Raw genomic sequence first — 12,800 nt, 5'->3', positions numbered from 1 at the left:
TTGTCCAATTATATCTCTCATAAAATATGAGTGAATACCAACCCATTTTAAATTTGAACTCATAATAAAATAATGTTATCACTACACCACCCAAATTTGGGTAATTCGAATTGAATGTTGTGAGGTTCACTGCATAAACCTCTACATATGTTGTAACAACGAATATATTTATTATGAGGATTTGTTTCTGTTTTTTTTTTTTTGTATGGGTGATATTTTTATGTCATATATACACATATACGTACATGTGCAAACATGTTGTGCATTTACAAGTAAAAAAAAAAAATCGATTTAACTCATCATCAATAGCTTTCATCAACACATGTCAACGTTGAGTGGCATTTTGAAAATTGGCTATACAGTTTATTCAAGAGACACCAACTCATAACAATATCAGCCAAACCATACCTTTGCACGGTATACGTACATCATAATGAATATCATATATATATATATATATTGAACAAAATGTTTATGATAATTGAAATTCAAATTTAAATATAAAAATAAAAGCATATATATATCTATATATATCGAATATATGATTACAGATTTAAAAAATTATTCATAATCAATTATGATAGAGCTTTGGGCCTAATTACAAGTTCCGATACACACTATATATGATTTACTACTAAAATAATTTTCTTTAGGACCCATTATAATATTTATAGAGATGAAAACATAAGTTTGAAAATTTAAGTTAAATATATTAATACAAAATTAGGAAACAAGTGTGAAAGCATAGGGCTCAAAGGAATCTAACAGTTTCCCGTTTAAAATGACGTCATATATATAGGATAACACCACATATAAATAAAAATCCGACAATCGATATATAATTTATTTAAAACCTTATAGATTTTCATGATGACGTGTCAATAATCTTCAAGACCCATGCCTGAATTGCCGATTCTGCCACATTGCCCCTTTCATATTATAGATTATTTAGAAAACATTGTTCGATTACGTAACGACCTTTGTGACGACCATTCGATACCATTCATACACTGAAATATATATATATATAATAAGTATACCAACACATGAAATTAATAAACATATATATACATGGTGTATAATTTTTGGCATTTTAAAACTTGACCAATTCACTTTGTCAACCTTTCATGTATCTAGTGTATGTATATATATATATTATGCTTCCGTACGTATTAGAGAATGATATTATGATGAGGTCCCGATTAATTACAGCCACAGTCAATTTTAGAATATATATTTTTATTTGTAGAGTTTATATTTTCCGTTTATTTATTTCATGCATTGGTAAATTTTAGAATATATATTTTTATTTGTAGAGTTGATACTACCGTATGTCTTCATTTTATTTTATTTTTATCCGTTTCATACGACGTGGATTTAATATAAGATCAGACGATAGAATATTATAATTATTATTTTAAAATTATATCGTCTCTACAAAAATAAAATATAAATATTCTAAAAAAAAGTATTTCACAAACAATGTGAACTCCACAAGCGTCCATAAATAACGACGCCTTGCGAGGGCCGAATTCAAAGCCTAAAAAGATCAAAATTACTCAAACACCCCCCGAGAGAATAACCTCATAGTGTCGACATGTCTTCCCAGAACGATCTCTTGGTGAACAAAATCTGCGAGTTGTACGACCAAATCTCGAAGCTCGAAACCCTAAAACCTTCCAAGAATGTCGACATGTTGTTCGGACAACTTGTTTCCACGTGCATGCCACCGAATCCAACCGTCGATGTCACCACCATGTGCGAGAAAGTCCAAGAAATCAGATCTCACCTTATAAAGCTCTGTGGCGAAGCCGAGGGTCACTTGGAGAAACATTTCTCTTCGATCCTGGTCTCTTTTCGAGACAACCCACTTCGCCACTTGGACATCTTTCCTTATTACAACAACTATCTCAAACTCAGCAAACTCGAGTTCGATCTTCTCGGACAGCACTTGAACCATGTCCCGAAGAGAATCGCCTTTCTCGGGTCGGGTCCTCTCCCTCTCACGTCCATCGTCTTGGCCACTTTCCACCTCCGAACCACCGTCTTCCACAACTATGACATCGACCCTTCAGCCAACTCCCTGGCCTCGGGCCTTGTCTCGTCCGATCCCGACCTCTCTCAGCGCATGCTCTTCCACACGACCGATGTGATGGACGTGACGGATGGCCTAAAAGACTATGACGTCGTATACTTGGCGGCTCTCGTTGGCATGGACAAAGAAGATAAGGTCAAAGTCATTGAGCATCTGGAGAAACACATGAATCCAGGGGCCGTACTCATGCTGAGGAGCGCGAATGGCCCGAGAGCTTTTCTCTATCCGATCATCGACCCAAGTGACTTGAAGGGTTTCGAGGTTTTGACGATTTACCACCCGACCGACGAAGTGATCAACTCGGTTGTGATAGCGCGCAAGCTCGGTTCAGGTTCTAACGCTTCTTACCAGATGGATCAAGGAGCTGGAAGGTGCATGCTCATGCCCTGTAACTGTTCCAAGATTCATGCTATGATGAACAACCGTGGCAAGAACAACATGATTGAGGGGTTGGGGCCGGTTGAAGGACAATTCTAATAAACAAACTTGGAATATACATATATATATACGTCTAAGCACTGTATACCTCATTAATACACATACCCATACATAACTACTCGTTGTTTCCAAGTGTGCAAGTCAAGAATTGTGTTTCAGTGTTGTCTTTTTATTACATATATGCAGTGTGCTTTTGAGTTGCTGTTTCATGATTTCGGTACTTAATAAGAGAAGTGTGCATGATTATATATCTCTATATATATATATAAAACATTTTTGAATACAGAAATTATACTGAACATCAATCAACTTAAACTGAACAGTATCTTAAAACATTAATTAGTACTAATGGAATGAGAATCTGAAAGTAACAGATTGTCCGACAGGAAAGGCAGAGTCACAGTAAAAGCCGCTTCCTCTTTTGTTGCTGTAACCAGGATAATCCCGCATGTTAAACGCAGAACTCCCCAACAGTGTGAGACCTTCCTTCTCACCCAGAGTCTCTATGTTCCACTCGCTGAAAGGATATGCGGCCTTGTGTGTGACGTGAATCTCTCCATCAAAACGCTTCACCACATTCTTGGCGCTTCCTCTCACCACCTCCTGATGACGCCTTTAAAACGAACATCCCGAAACCAAAAATAAGCACACACAAAAGAACCGAATATATAATATATATATACATATGCATGGTTTCCTCACGAGATGGCTAAGGGATTACGCTCAGAGAGACCAGGAGTGAACCCTGCATGAGGGAAGTTAAAGACGATCATGTCGTAGCGTTTTGATCGTATAATACAGTTTTGGGTCATCGTATGAACGTTCACTCCATGAATGACCGTGCCACCGAGATCCTTCAGCTCTTGTACGTTGCTTTTTCCATCTCTGTAGTTGCTCTCCAGCTCCTCTACAAATGCATCGGAGAGAGACGAATTCATAAACAGTCCAATGGAACGTGTTTATAAGATACAACCCTATACGATGAAATTTACGAACCGAGTGTATCAAGGGATGTAGCAGTGATATTAGAGGCAGAGCCAAAGGCTTTGGCCAAAGAAAGAGAGAAAGACAAGTCTCCTTCTCCAACGAGCAGAATTTGGTGATCGCTGCTGTAGCTTTTTACCCGTTTGGCCCCTCCCCCCATCTCCCCGAACCCTCTCTCTCACCTGCATGCTTTGCTGTAACTCTCCATCACATTATATATATGCACATGCATGCACGTACATATACGTATGCATGAACACAAATTGGTCAAAGACGTTCCTTAAATGATCGGTTCATGTCTTTAATTTGGGGTTTTAGAAATCGGTTGTTTATGTACTTTAAAGGACGTTCAATAATACATACAATTAATTCAGGCACCCTTCTCAACACCAACATTCAAACGACTCAGTCACTAATTAAAGAAGCAATAACCTCGTTCCACGTATTAGGTTCAAGGCATTAATGATTCGTTGATAAGAAAACATAAATTTTATTGATTAACCGGTTTTTGTAACCAAATCTTCAATAACCAATGATCTTCAAATAACCGGGTTTTCCATCCCTAGACCGGGTCCCGCCTTTGTTTGTTAGCATTGCTAAGTTTTTTTGTACCTTAAATGATTGAATGGGATCTTTGTTTTTTTTTCTTTAAAGGTAAATTGAAGTTAGAGAGAGAGAAAGGGAGACATAAAAGGACAAAAATGGAATTACAAAACCCTTTCCTTAACACTGAAGTGTTTTTAGAGTCCACCAAAACAAAAGAGCAGCACAAGTTCACAAGCAACAAACACATATTCCGGACAGACCAAACAAAAAGCCGAAATCTCCATTCAAACCCTTAGACCAAACTTAAAAAGATTTTTTTAAAAAAAAGAGGCAACACAAAAATCTAAATTAGACTTTGATTACTACTTAATTATGTAAATTACATTTTTTATTTAAATTGGTCCAGTTATATCTATCATTGCTACCATTAAAATTCATCATTTTCTCCAACTTTCACTTGAAAATGAAATTTTAAATAAATAGACTAATAATCTTTTCTCAACTAAGTTATTAACTATACCGTTCGGTCACCCAACAAGGGTAATCGACTCGATAGTTCAAAACATTTAAAGACTGGTTATTCGATTTCTCTTGGTGGAGAGAGATATAATTTTTGGGTTAATTAATGTCCATATACAAAGGTTGATCATGAGTCGGAGGTTTATCTAGTCAGTGCGTCTAAAAAACAGTAATTAGAGATACTCCGTTATAAAAAAAATGACAAAATGACTTTGATCTATTTCGATTGGGTGTAAATTATATATTATATCTCTATTTAATCATTTGTTACCAAGATATCCGAAATTCTAGAATATAAAAACCCAAGATTCTCTATTCTCTAACGTGACCTAAACCCTATATCCTCTTGTTCCGGTTTCAGTCCGTACAATTATTCCACTCTACATAACCATTATCAAATCACATTTCATTTCCTCCCCCTGTATTCTCAAATAATAGAATAGCCACCCCCTCCCTTAAGATACAGACCTAAAACGCCTGTCGTTTTCAAACTTTAAAGCCACCAAGATTTGCTTTTCTAAATCATGAAAACAGCACGCAGGTCCCACTCTCCCTAAACCCCATTAGGCAAAAGCTTCCTGCTTTTTTTTTCCCAAACTCACTTTCCCTTTAGTTTTTTTTTTTAAAGTTTTCCCTCTATTTAAACCAATTCCATTACACAATCCCAGAATTTCCTTCCATTGTTTGTACATATAGCAAAAAAAGAAAAGAAAAGAAAAAGCATAGAACTTTGCTTCTCAAGAGCATTCACCATAGTAAATCCATGTCGAATTTGCTTCCTCTGCCTCCGCCGCCGCATCATCAACAGCCGCCGGAAACGCCGCCATGGGAAACGCCCTCTTCCAAATGGTTTACTCCAAGAAGCACGCCGTGGAGAACGCCACGGAGCAACCACCAAACGCCGACGCAGACGCAGACCCAAGTCGTTGTATCGGTGGCTCCGAGGAGTCCGGTGATACCGAAATTCAAAGGGATTGATGGTGGTGGTGGTGTGGAGGTTAGAAAGGAAACTGTGATTCTCCGACAGCCAAGGAGGACAAACCCATGGATATGGTGTGGAGCCGGTCTGTGTCTTGTCTTCAGCCTCGTCCTCATCTTTTTCGGGATCGCCACTCTGATTGTCTTTCTTGCCATCAGACCAAGAACCCCTGTTTTCGACATCCCCAACGCCAATCTCAACACCATCTACTTCGACTCGCCCGTGTTTTTCAACGGTGACTTGTCCTTGCTGGCGAATTTCACAAACCCGAACAAGAAAATCGACGTGAGGTTCGAGTATCTCGATATAGAGCTCTTCTTCTACAACAGATTGATTGCAACACAAGGGGTTCAGCCATTTTCGCAGAGAAGAGGGGAGACGAGGTTAGAAGCTGTTCACCTGATATCGAGCTTGGTCTATTTACCTGCAAACCATGCGGTGGAGCTTAAAAGACAGGTCCAGAACAACAAGATAAACTACGAAATAAGAGGTACCTTTAAAGTGAGAGCAGATCTGGGAATGATTCATTACTCTTATTGGCTTCATGGGAGGTGCCAGGTTCAAATGACTGGTCCACCAACTGGGGTCTTGGTTTCTCGGAATTGCAGCACTAAGAAATGAAGAGAATAGGCCATAACCCTTTCTTGGGCTGCTTCAAGTTCCTATCTTTGTCATGTTCAAGCAGAGATCTCTGTTTCTTCCCTCTAAAAAAATGTAAAAAAAAATGGAAGAAAAGTCTAGTAAACTCAATGCAGGAACAGAGATGGGTTGTAAAGAATGATCTGGTATGTTTGGGAATCAAGAAACCGAAACAGAATTTTCTTCTATGCTGAGAGATTCTGATTCCTGATTCATATTCTTGTTATCCTTCACCAATCTTGATCCATAAGACAAAATTTGAGGACAAGTATTGTACGGCTGCACTCACCTGAAAAACACCAGAAAAAAGACTAGTTCAAGAACAACAGAGGTTTTCCGACAGTTAGGTTCCTATGTTGGTTCCTTTTTAGGGTTGAGAAATCAAAAGAAATGAAGAAAAAGGAAGCATACGCATCTCCCAACACAGGCCAACATGGGATTTTTTAAATTTTCAGTCTCAACTTGACCAATACTTTCCTAGGAAACTTCATATTTCAGTGTCTAGATACAACAGACTACAAAGCAAGTTCAAGAAATGTGATTGGCTACAGCAAGAGCTGGTTTCGGCAATGCAAGCTTTTAAAGTCGACTGCAAATAAAAAATCAAGTTTCGGGTCAATCTACGACAAAAGAGAAAGAAAAAGACCTGATTGAGGCTTTAAGAAACATCAAATGTCTAATGGGTAGCCTACAACAAGACAGGGATCAACTGAAACAAGTTCACATTTTTAACCCGAACCCGACTCACAGCTAAAGAGTTCTCTTGCCTTCTCAATTGAAACTATCAAATCGACAACAGCATGAATCATCAGTAAACTTGGTTTCTTGCCTTCTCGAGTGACAAGTTCTTATTATGTATATGTATATGCTATATATGGCAGGGAAGATGGACAAACTGGAACTCGTACAAGCTGTATTCCAGATACTAATAAATGAGGACCATGTAGCAAAATCGTTAAAGATATCCAAACGCATGCAACCTTTCATCGCTCATACGTCTAGATCTCATCCTTAGGAAGCTAATAACACGATACTGAGCGGCGCATATGACTAAAGTAGTAAACTTGTTAAAGACTCAGAACAAATCCAAAGCTAATGAACTAAGAGGCAAAGAATTTGACCTGTTTCTCTTCCTTTGAGCCGCTTCAAACTTCAGCCAGTGTCTTTGCCGCCATAAATAAAGCATGTAATCCACTCTGCAACATGTCATATATCAACCTCTGCCTCTTGACCAAGCTATTTTCCCTTGGAAAGCATCCGAAATGATCCTCATGTTGAAATGTGTTTCCTCATCACCACTACCTCGAACAGCAGCATGTCCGACCTGCTGATATGATACATCTTGAACTTCTAACTCAGCAGGATTCAGCTCCCTCTCCAATTTCTCTCTTATCCTCACACCTCTACTCCCCAAATCACCAGAATTCGGTCTATTTTATCGGATTTTGGATCTTATCACTTCCCAATTCCTCACTTCCACCTGTTTAGACCCTGAATCCGTATCAAGAACACTTGTTTTACCTTTACTCGCTTCACGAGTTGACCTGATGCTGCACTCTGAGCCATCTCCGGATCTAAGCTTCAGCATATTAATTAAGGAACCCATTATTCCTTGAAGGAGTCAGACTCTGCTTCAACCCGAGAAGAACCACGAAATCCGTCGTGACCCTCAAAATCTCCGGCAGGGGTCTTCCAGATAATCCCTGAACTAGAATAGCTGCTAGCCCTTTTTGCCAGAACCGAATCGGAATCTGCTTCGATCACAGCATTGTGTTCTTCGTCTAGAAAAGCCCTAACCCATACCTGAACAACGCATCCTTGTACGTTGCTCTCTCTCGTTTTAAACTGCGCATCGAGCGGTTTCAGATTCTTACCATTGAACGGAAGTTCCTTGTTGCACCGGTTGGAACAGCTTGACGATCTCTCGGAGCTTCGGAGGAAGGTCCTCGATCGGTTGGAGTTCCACAGAGCTCGACAGCGACGATGAAGCCGATACCGGCGAAGAAATTCCGATCGGTATCTTTTGGAAAGCGGATGACAGTGCGGCGAAAGGAGATAAATTCCGGCGGTTTCAGCGCCGGCGAAACCATGGTTTTTTTCATCGGATGAAAAGAAAGTGACGTTCTTTTGTGCGGACCCATTATCAGTCCCCTGGTAGAAACCTTTATTGTTCATTCAAACGAAAAAGAGAAGAAAAAAGGTTGTGAATTTCAGAAAAGGGCACATCATTGATCGACAAATTCCACCAAATTAGATCCAACAACTACTAGGGGGTTAATTCTGAACCTTTAGAAAGCATAGGACTCTTTTCGTAAATAAAGTAAACTTCAGATGCAACGTCGCCTTCGTCACCAGACTCACCACACGCTCCGCTATTAAATACTCTCCTCCGAATCAATGTCTGAATCCAGCTTTCTCCCCATTAATTAGCCGAAACAAAATTCGTTAATTTACCAAAATCAATCAATCTACCCCTTTCTCGTCGGATATTTTACTGATTTTCCTTCAGAGAAAGTATCTTCCTTTTTGACGTCTCCAGGTGGGAGGGTTCTTCAGCCGGAGCTAAATCTGGTAATTCCTGAATCTCCGACACGAATCTAAGTGCGTTTTCTATTTCAGTTATATATGCATTTCCTTAGTTCGTTTTCGTCCGTTTCTCTGTTGTTATGAATGAGATTCTGTCTTGATTAACTGGATTTCATCCTCAGACGTTCGATCTGAGAACGATGATTGTACCGCCGCCGAGGCAAAGCTTGCTGACTGTTTTGTGTGATTAAATTGTATCACTTGAGAGATTCTGGGTATCTGGGTAGTTTTGCATTGGGCTGATCTGTGGGTGAAACTGATGCTAATCGAGATTCTATCAACTTCGGTTGCCGGGAAAATTCCACTGTACCCAATTTCGGGTTGCTTGAGAAAATGGGTTTCACATTGCAATAAGAACAGTGGGTAAGGATTGTTTAAGGTGAATTGCAAATTTGTTTTCTGGGATCTATTGGCTTGGACCAAAGTTTGAACTTTAGGTGTTTATTCATTGAGTGAGTTGTTCATGATTCTTGGTGTCTTTTGGTCCTTTCGTTTGGAAGCAATGCACAGTACAGTTCCCTCTTTTCTTGTTTATACATTATTGGAGATGGAAGAGAAATTAAGATTTTGTTTTTTTGTGGTCTTACATGGAATGATTGTCTTGAGATTGATTTCCTCTGTAGGTTACACAGGATGGATTCCGAATCTGTCGTGGACATGATAGAAGCCTCTTCAGGGGTCCATTTTTCTGGTTTCCACATGAATGGGCTGGCGACAAGAACAGTGCAGGAAATCACTTCGGAATCAGACGATATGCACAGACAGCCTTTTGTGATAGGTATGGTTAGGTAATAGTTTGTCCGAATAGTTTTCAATTAAGACAAGCTCCATGGAAATTCTTGATTTTAAGATTAGGCGGTTTGTGTCTTGGTGACTAGGTGTCGCTGGAGGCGCGGCTTCAGGAAAGACTGCTGTTTGTGATATGATAATTCAACAACTGCATGATCAGCGTGTTGTACTTGTTAATCAGGTAATTGGATTGTTTCCATGCATTCTTTTTAGATTACCTCTTCGCCCTTCTTCAGATATCATGAATCAGTGTATGAATCTTGTTGATGATTATCTGGTCATTATGATAGTCCAGAAACAGCAAAACTAAAGATCGAAGATGAATGATGTGGCAGGATTCGTTCTACCATAATTTGACTGAAGAAGAACTTGCTAGAGTTCATGAATACAACTTTGATCACCCGGGTGAGAATATCTTTGGAATGTGGCTGATTTCAATGATCTATTGGAGTCAATATCTATCTCTCTTTAACATTTTTTGCAATTCATTTGTGATGGCACCTTATTACTTTCTGGGAGTACAATGCAAAAAAAATCTCATGTTACATACTTTGCCGCCTCATCCATAAATCTTTGTTGGTTATGAAGTCTTGTGGTCATTGTCTTATTTGTAGATGCATTTGACACTGAGCACTTATTATGCTGTATGGAGAAATTGAGGCGACGACAAGCAGTGGATATTCCAAAATACGACTTCAAAACTTACAAGAGCAACGTTTCCAGAAGGGTATACATCTTTCTCATCAATGCAATTTGGGATGATTATCACTATGCTTCTATCTTGTTGAGGGTCTGACCAGAAATATGTTGTTATGATCCCAGACTCGTTGGAAAATGATACATTCATTTGAAAAATTGTTTTGCAGGTAAACCCTTCAGATGTTATCATACTCGAAGGAATACTATTATTCCATGATACTCGTGTCAGAGAGTTGATGAACATGAAGATTTTTGTTGACACGGGTAATTTTTCTCCGTTCTCCTTCCTCATGGATTGTATGCTGCAACTCTCTTGCTTTACTATATTCCTTCTCTGTTTTTATGGTACATGCCTGTTGTTGCTCTTGAGATTCCAAGTGAAGGAACAACTACTATATCTTGAGGAACGTACCAAACTCTTGAAATAAGCAGGGCAGCTACTTCACATTGGAATTTTTTCAATGCAGACGCTGATGTCCGTTTGGCTAGAAGGATCAAACGTGATACCGCTGAGAAGGGTAGAGATATTGGTGTGGTACTTGATCAGGTTAGCCCGCGTTATTTCTCCGTAATTTTGATTTGCCACCACTATCGTCTTCGGGATTAGCAATTAGTTCTTTATACTTTTCTTGCTTTGAATGCAATGTTAATTTCAACTTTTACCCGTGTATTCTCTAATGTATGTTCTTCCAATCTCGATATCTGGTGCAGTACTCAAAGTTTGTGAAGCCTGCTTTTGATGACTTCATTCTTCCTACGAAGAAATATGCAGATATCATAATTCCTCGTGGTGGGGATAATCATGTAGCAATCGACTTAATTGTGCAACATATTCGCACCAAGCTCGGTCAGCATGATCTCTGTAAAATATATCCTAATCTATATGTTATTCAATCAACATTTCAGGTATTGTACCTATGCTGATTTAACATCTAATAATCGCCATTTCTTATATACCTACAACATTCACATCTCCTTTTCCATCCTTAACTATCAGACAAGTGAGAGCTTATATTTTTAACTGGATATTGTGTTGTGCTCATGTTTTTTTTTCAGATACGAGGTATGCACACCCTTATACGAGATTCTCAAACAACAAAACACGATTTCATATTTTATTCTGATAGATTGATCCGGCTGGTAGGGTTAATTTCTCAAGATTACTATGCGGAATTTTCCTTTTTTGCATTTCTTATGCTCTCAAGTCTCAATCATAGTTATGTACATTTGGCAGGTTGTAGAGCATGGGCTCGGGCATCTACCGTTTACCGAAAAGCAGGTGATTACTCCTACCGGTAAGCTCGTTTGACAATATTTTTCTGCGGTCCGTTTATTGAATTCACCAGTAGTGCCCGTTGTAAAACTCTGGTCTTGCTCCATAATTGATCAAGAACTGGGTCACCTACCTGTTTCTGTTTTGTGAAACCAGGATCTGTATATTCTGGTGTGGATTTCTGTAAAAGGCTATGCGGTGTCTCTGTGATTAGGAGGTACTTACTGAAATCCCTTTCGCCTGTTTTTGGTTCATTATTAACCCGACTGTCTCAACGGCTAATATGAAATAAATGCTAAGTGGTGAGAGCATGGAGAATGCACTGAGAGCGTGTTGCAAAGGCATCAAGATCGGGAAGATCCTAATTCATAGGGAAGGCGATAACGGTCAACAGGTATAACGCAAGATGCCCGTCCAATTTTTCGGTTTGTGCTTTCCATATGCCTATGCCTAGATGTTCTCATTCCCGTTTTTCTCATTCTCAGCTTATCTACGAGAAATTGCCAAACGATATCTCGGAGAGGCATGTCCTACTTTTGGATCCTATTCTCGGGACAGGTGAATTACTCGTCTTTCTTCACTGTTTTTCACTCTTTTAACACCGATTTCATCCCTCTTCATTCTTCTTTTTCTCGGTGACTTAACGAGAAATTAAACTATAAATTCATTCACATGATTTTGCTTTGTCCATCTTCTCAGGCAATTCAGCGGTTCAAGCTATAAGCCTTCTTATAAGCAAGGGCGTGCCAGAGTCCAACATCATATTTCTAAACCTTATTTCGGTAACTTTCAGGAAAACACTTCTCTGGCAACCTCTTCCATTTTTCTGCATTGGCCTGAGATTCTCTTTCCGATTAAACCAGGCACCTCAGGGTGTTCATGTGGTCTGCAAAAGATTCCCGAGAATAAAGATAGTGACATCCGAGATTGAAATCGGTTTGAACGAAGAGTACCGTGTAATTCCCGGGATGGGCGAGTTCGGGGACCGATATTTTGGCACAGACGATGACTTTGAGCAAACAATGGAGTAGTAATCCATCCATGGCTCTGCACAAAACTATCCCCCAAAGAATCACCTTTACTTTCTTTCTGGGAATAATTTTGATTTTTTACTTGATTCAATACCATAATACCCCCCGTGAAGGGTTGATCTGATCGAACTCAGGTACAGTCTTGTTCTTGTACCATACATACATATATATATATATATATATATATATATATATATATATATATATATCTGAACATATAAG

The 12,800-nt window shown here is 39.1% G+C and overlaps 4 protein-coding genes and 1 pseudogene across 7 annotated transcripts in view; 3 read left to right on the top strand and 2 right to left on the bottom strand.

Annotated features, from left to right (window-relative positions):
* The first annotated feature begins 1,554 nt into the window (after positions 1 to 1,554).
* On the top strand, positions 1,555 to 2,783 carry LOC104811690 (nicotianamine synthase 1). The gene has a single exon (XM_010538470.1). The coding sequence runs from the start codon at positions 1,598 to 1,600 to the stop codon at positions 2,570 to 2,572; it is 975 nt and encodes a 324-aa protein (XP_010536772.1). The 5' UTR covers positions 1,555 to 1,597; the 3' UTR covers positions 2,573 to 2,783.
* Positions 2,784 to 2,878: 95 nt separating this feature from the next.
* Positions 2,879 to 3,677, bottom strand: LOC104813258 (uncharacterized protein At4g26485-like). The gene is made up of 3 exons (XM_010540826.1): positions 3,530 to 3,677; positions 3,236 to 3,440; positions 2,879 to 3,146 (listed from the first exon to the last, which is right to left on the bottom strand). The coding sequence occupies exons 1-3, from the start codon at positions 3,675 to 3,677 to the stop codon at positions 2,879 to 2,881; spliced, it is 621 nt and encodes a 206-aa protein (XP_010539128.1).
* Positions 3,678 to 5,193: 1,516 nt separating this feature from the next.
* On the top strand, positions 5,194 to 6,388 carry LOC104811688 (protein YLS9-like). The gene has a single exon (XM_010538469.2). It carries the CDS (start codon positions 5,346 to 5,348, stop codon positions 6,180 to 6,182), a length of 837 nt encoding a protein of 278 aa, XP_010536771.1. The 5' UTR covers positions 5,194 to 5,345; the 3' UTR covers positions 6,183 to 6,388.
* Positions 6,389 to 6,402: 14 nt separating this feature from the next.
* Positions 6,403 to 8,496, bottom strand: LOC104811689 (annotated as a pseudogene).
* Positions 8,497 to 8,591: 95 nt separating this feature from the next.
* The window catches only part of LOC104811687 (uridine kinase-like protein 4), a 4,789-nt gene continuing 580 nt past the window's right edge, over positions 8,592 to 12,800 (top strand). The window contains exons 1-15 of one of the 4 annotated variants that reach the window (XM_010538466.2): positions 8,592 to 8,801; positions 9,410 to 9,564; positions 9,665 to 9,756; positions 9,911 to 9,980; positions 10,190 to 10,302; positions 10,442 to 10,538; positions 10,742 to 10,821; positions 10,986 to 11,180; positions 11,331 to 11,414; positions 11,509 to 11,569; positions 11,704 to 11,764; positions 11,848 to 11,941; positions 12,033 to 12,105; positions 12,247 to 12,329; positions 12,411 to 12,711. In XM_010538466.2, coding sequence (XP_010536768.1) covers positions 9,420 to 9,564; positions 9,665 to 9,756; positions 9,911 to 9,980; positions 10,190 to 10,302; positions 10,442 to 10,538; positions 10,742 to 10,821; positions 10,986 to 11,180; positions 11,331 to 11,414; positions 11,509 to 11,569; positions 11,704 to 11,764; positions 11,848 to 11,941; positions 12,033 to 12,105; positions 12,247 to 12,329; positions 12,411 to 12,578 — 1,416 coding nt within the window. In that variant the 5' untranslated portion in view covers positions 8,592 to 8,801; positions 9,410 to 9,419 and the 3' untranslated portion in view covers positions 12,579 to 12,711. Of the gene's footprint in view, positions 8,802 to 9,409; positions 9,565 to 9,641; positions 9,757 to 9,865; positions 9,981 to 10,189; positions 10,303 to 10,441; positions 10,539 to 10,741; positions 10,822 to 10,985; positions 11,181 to 11,330; positions 11,415 to 11,508; positions 11,570 to 11,703; positions 11,765 to 11,847; positions 11,942 to 12,032; positions 12,106 to 12,246; positions 12,330 to 12,410; positions 12,713 to 12,800 lie in introns of those variants that run through there. The other 3 variants (XM_010538465.2, XM_010538467.1, XM_010538468.1) reach the window with 3 other exon arrangements.

This window comes from Tarenaya hassleriana, unplaced genomic scaffold (assembly GCF_000463585.1).
Source record: "Tarenaya hassleriana unplaced genomic scaffold, ASM46358v1 Cleome2, whole genome shotgun sequence".
NCBI lineage: Eukaryota > Viridiplantae > Streptophyta > Magnoliopsida > Brassicales > Cleomaceae > Tarenaya > Tarenaya hassleriana.
The sequence above is the reverse complement of the archived record's forward strand: the minus strand, read 5'-3'. Positions and strand labels throughout refer to the sequence as shown.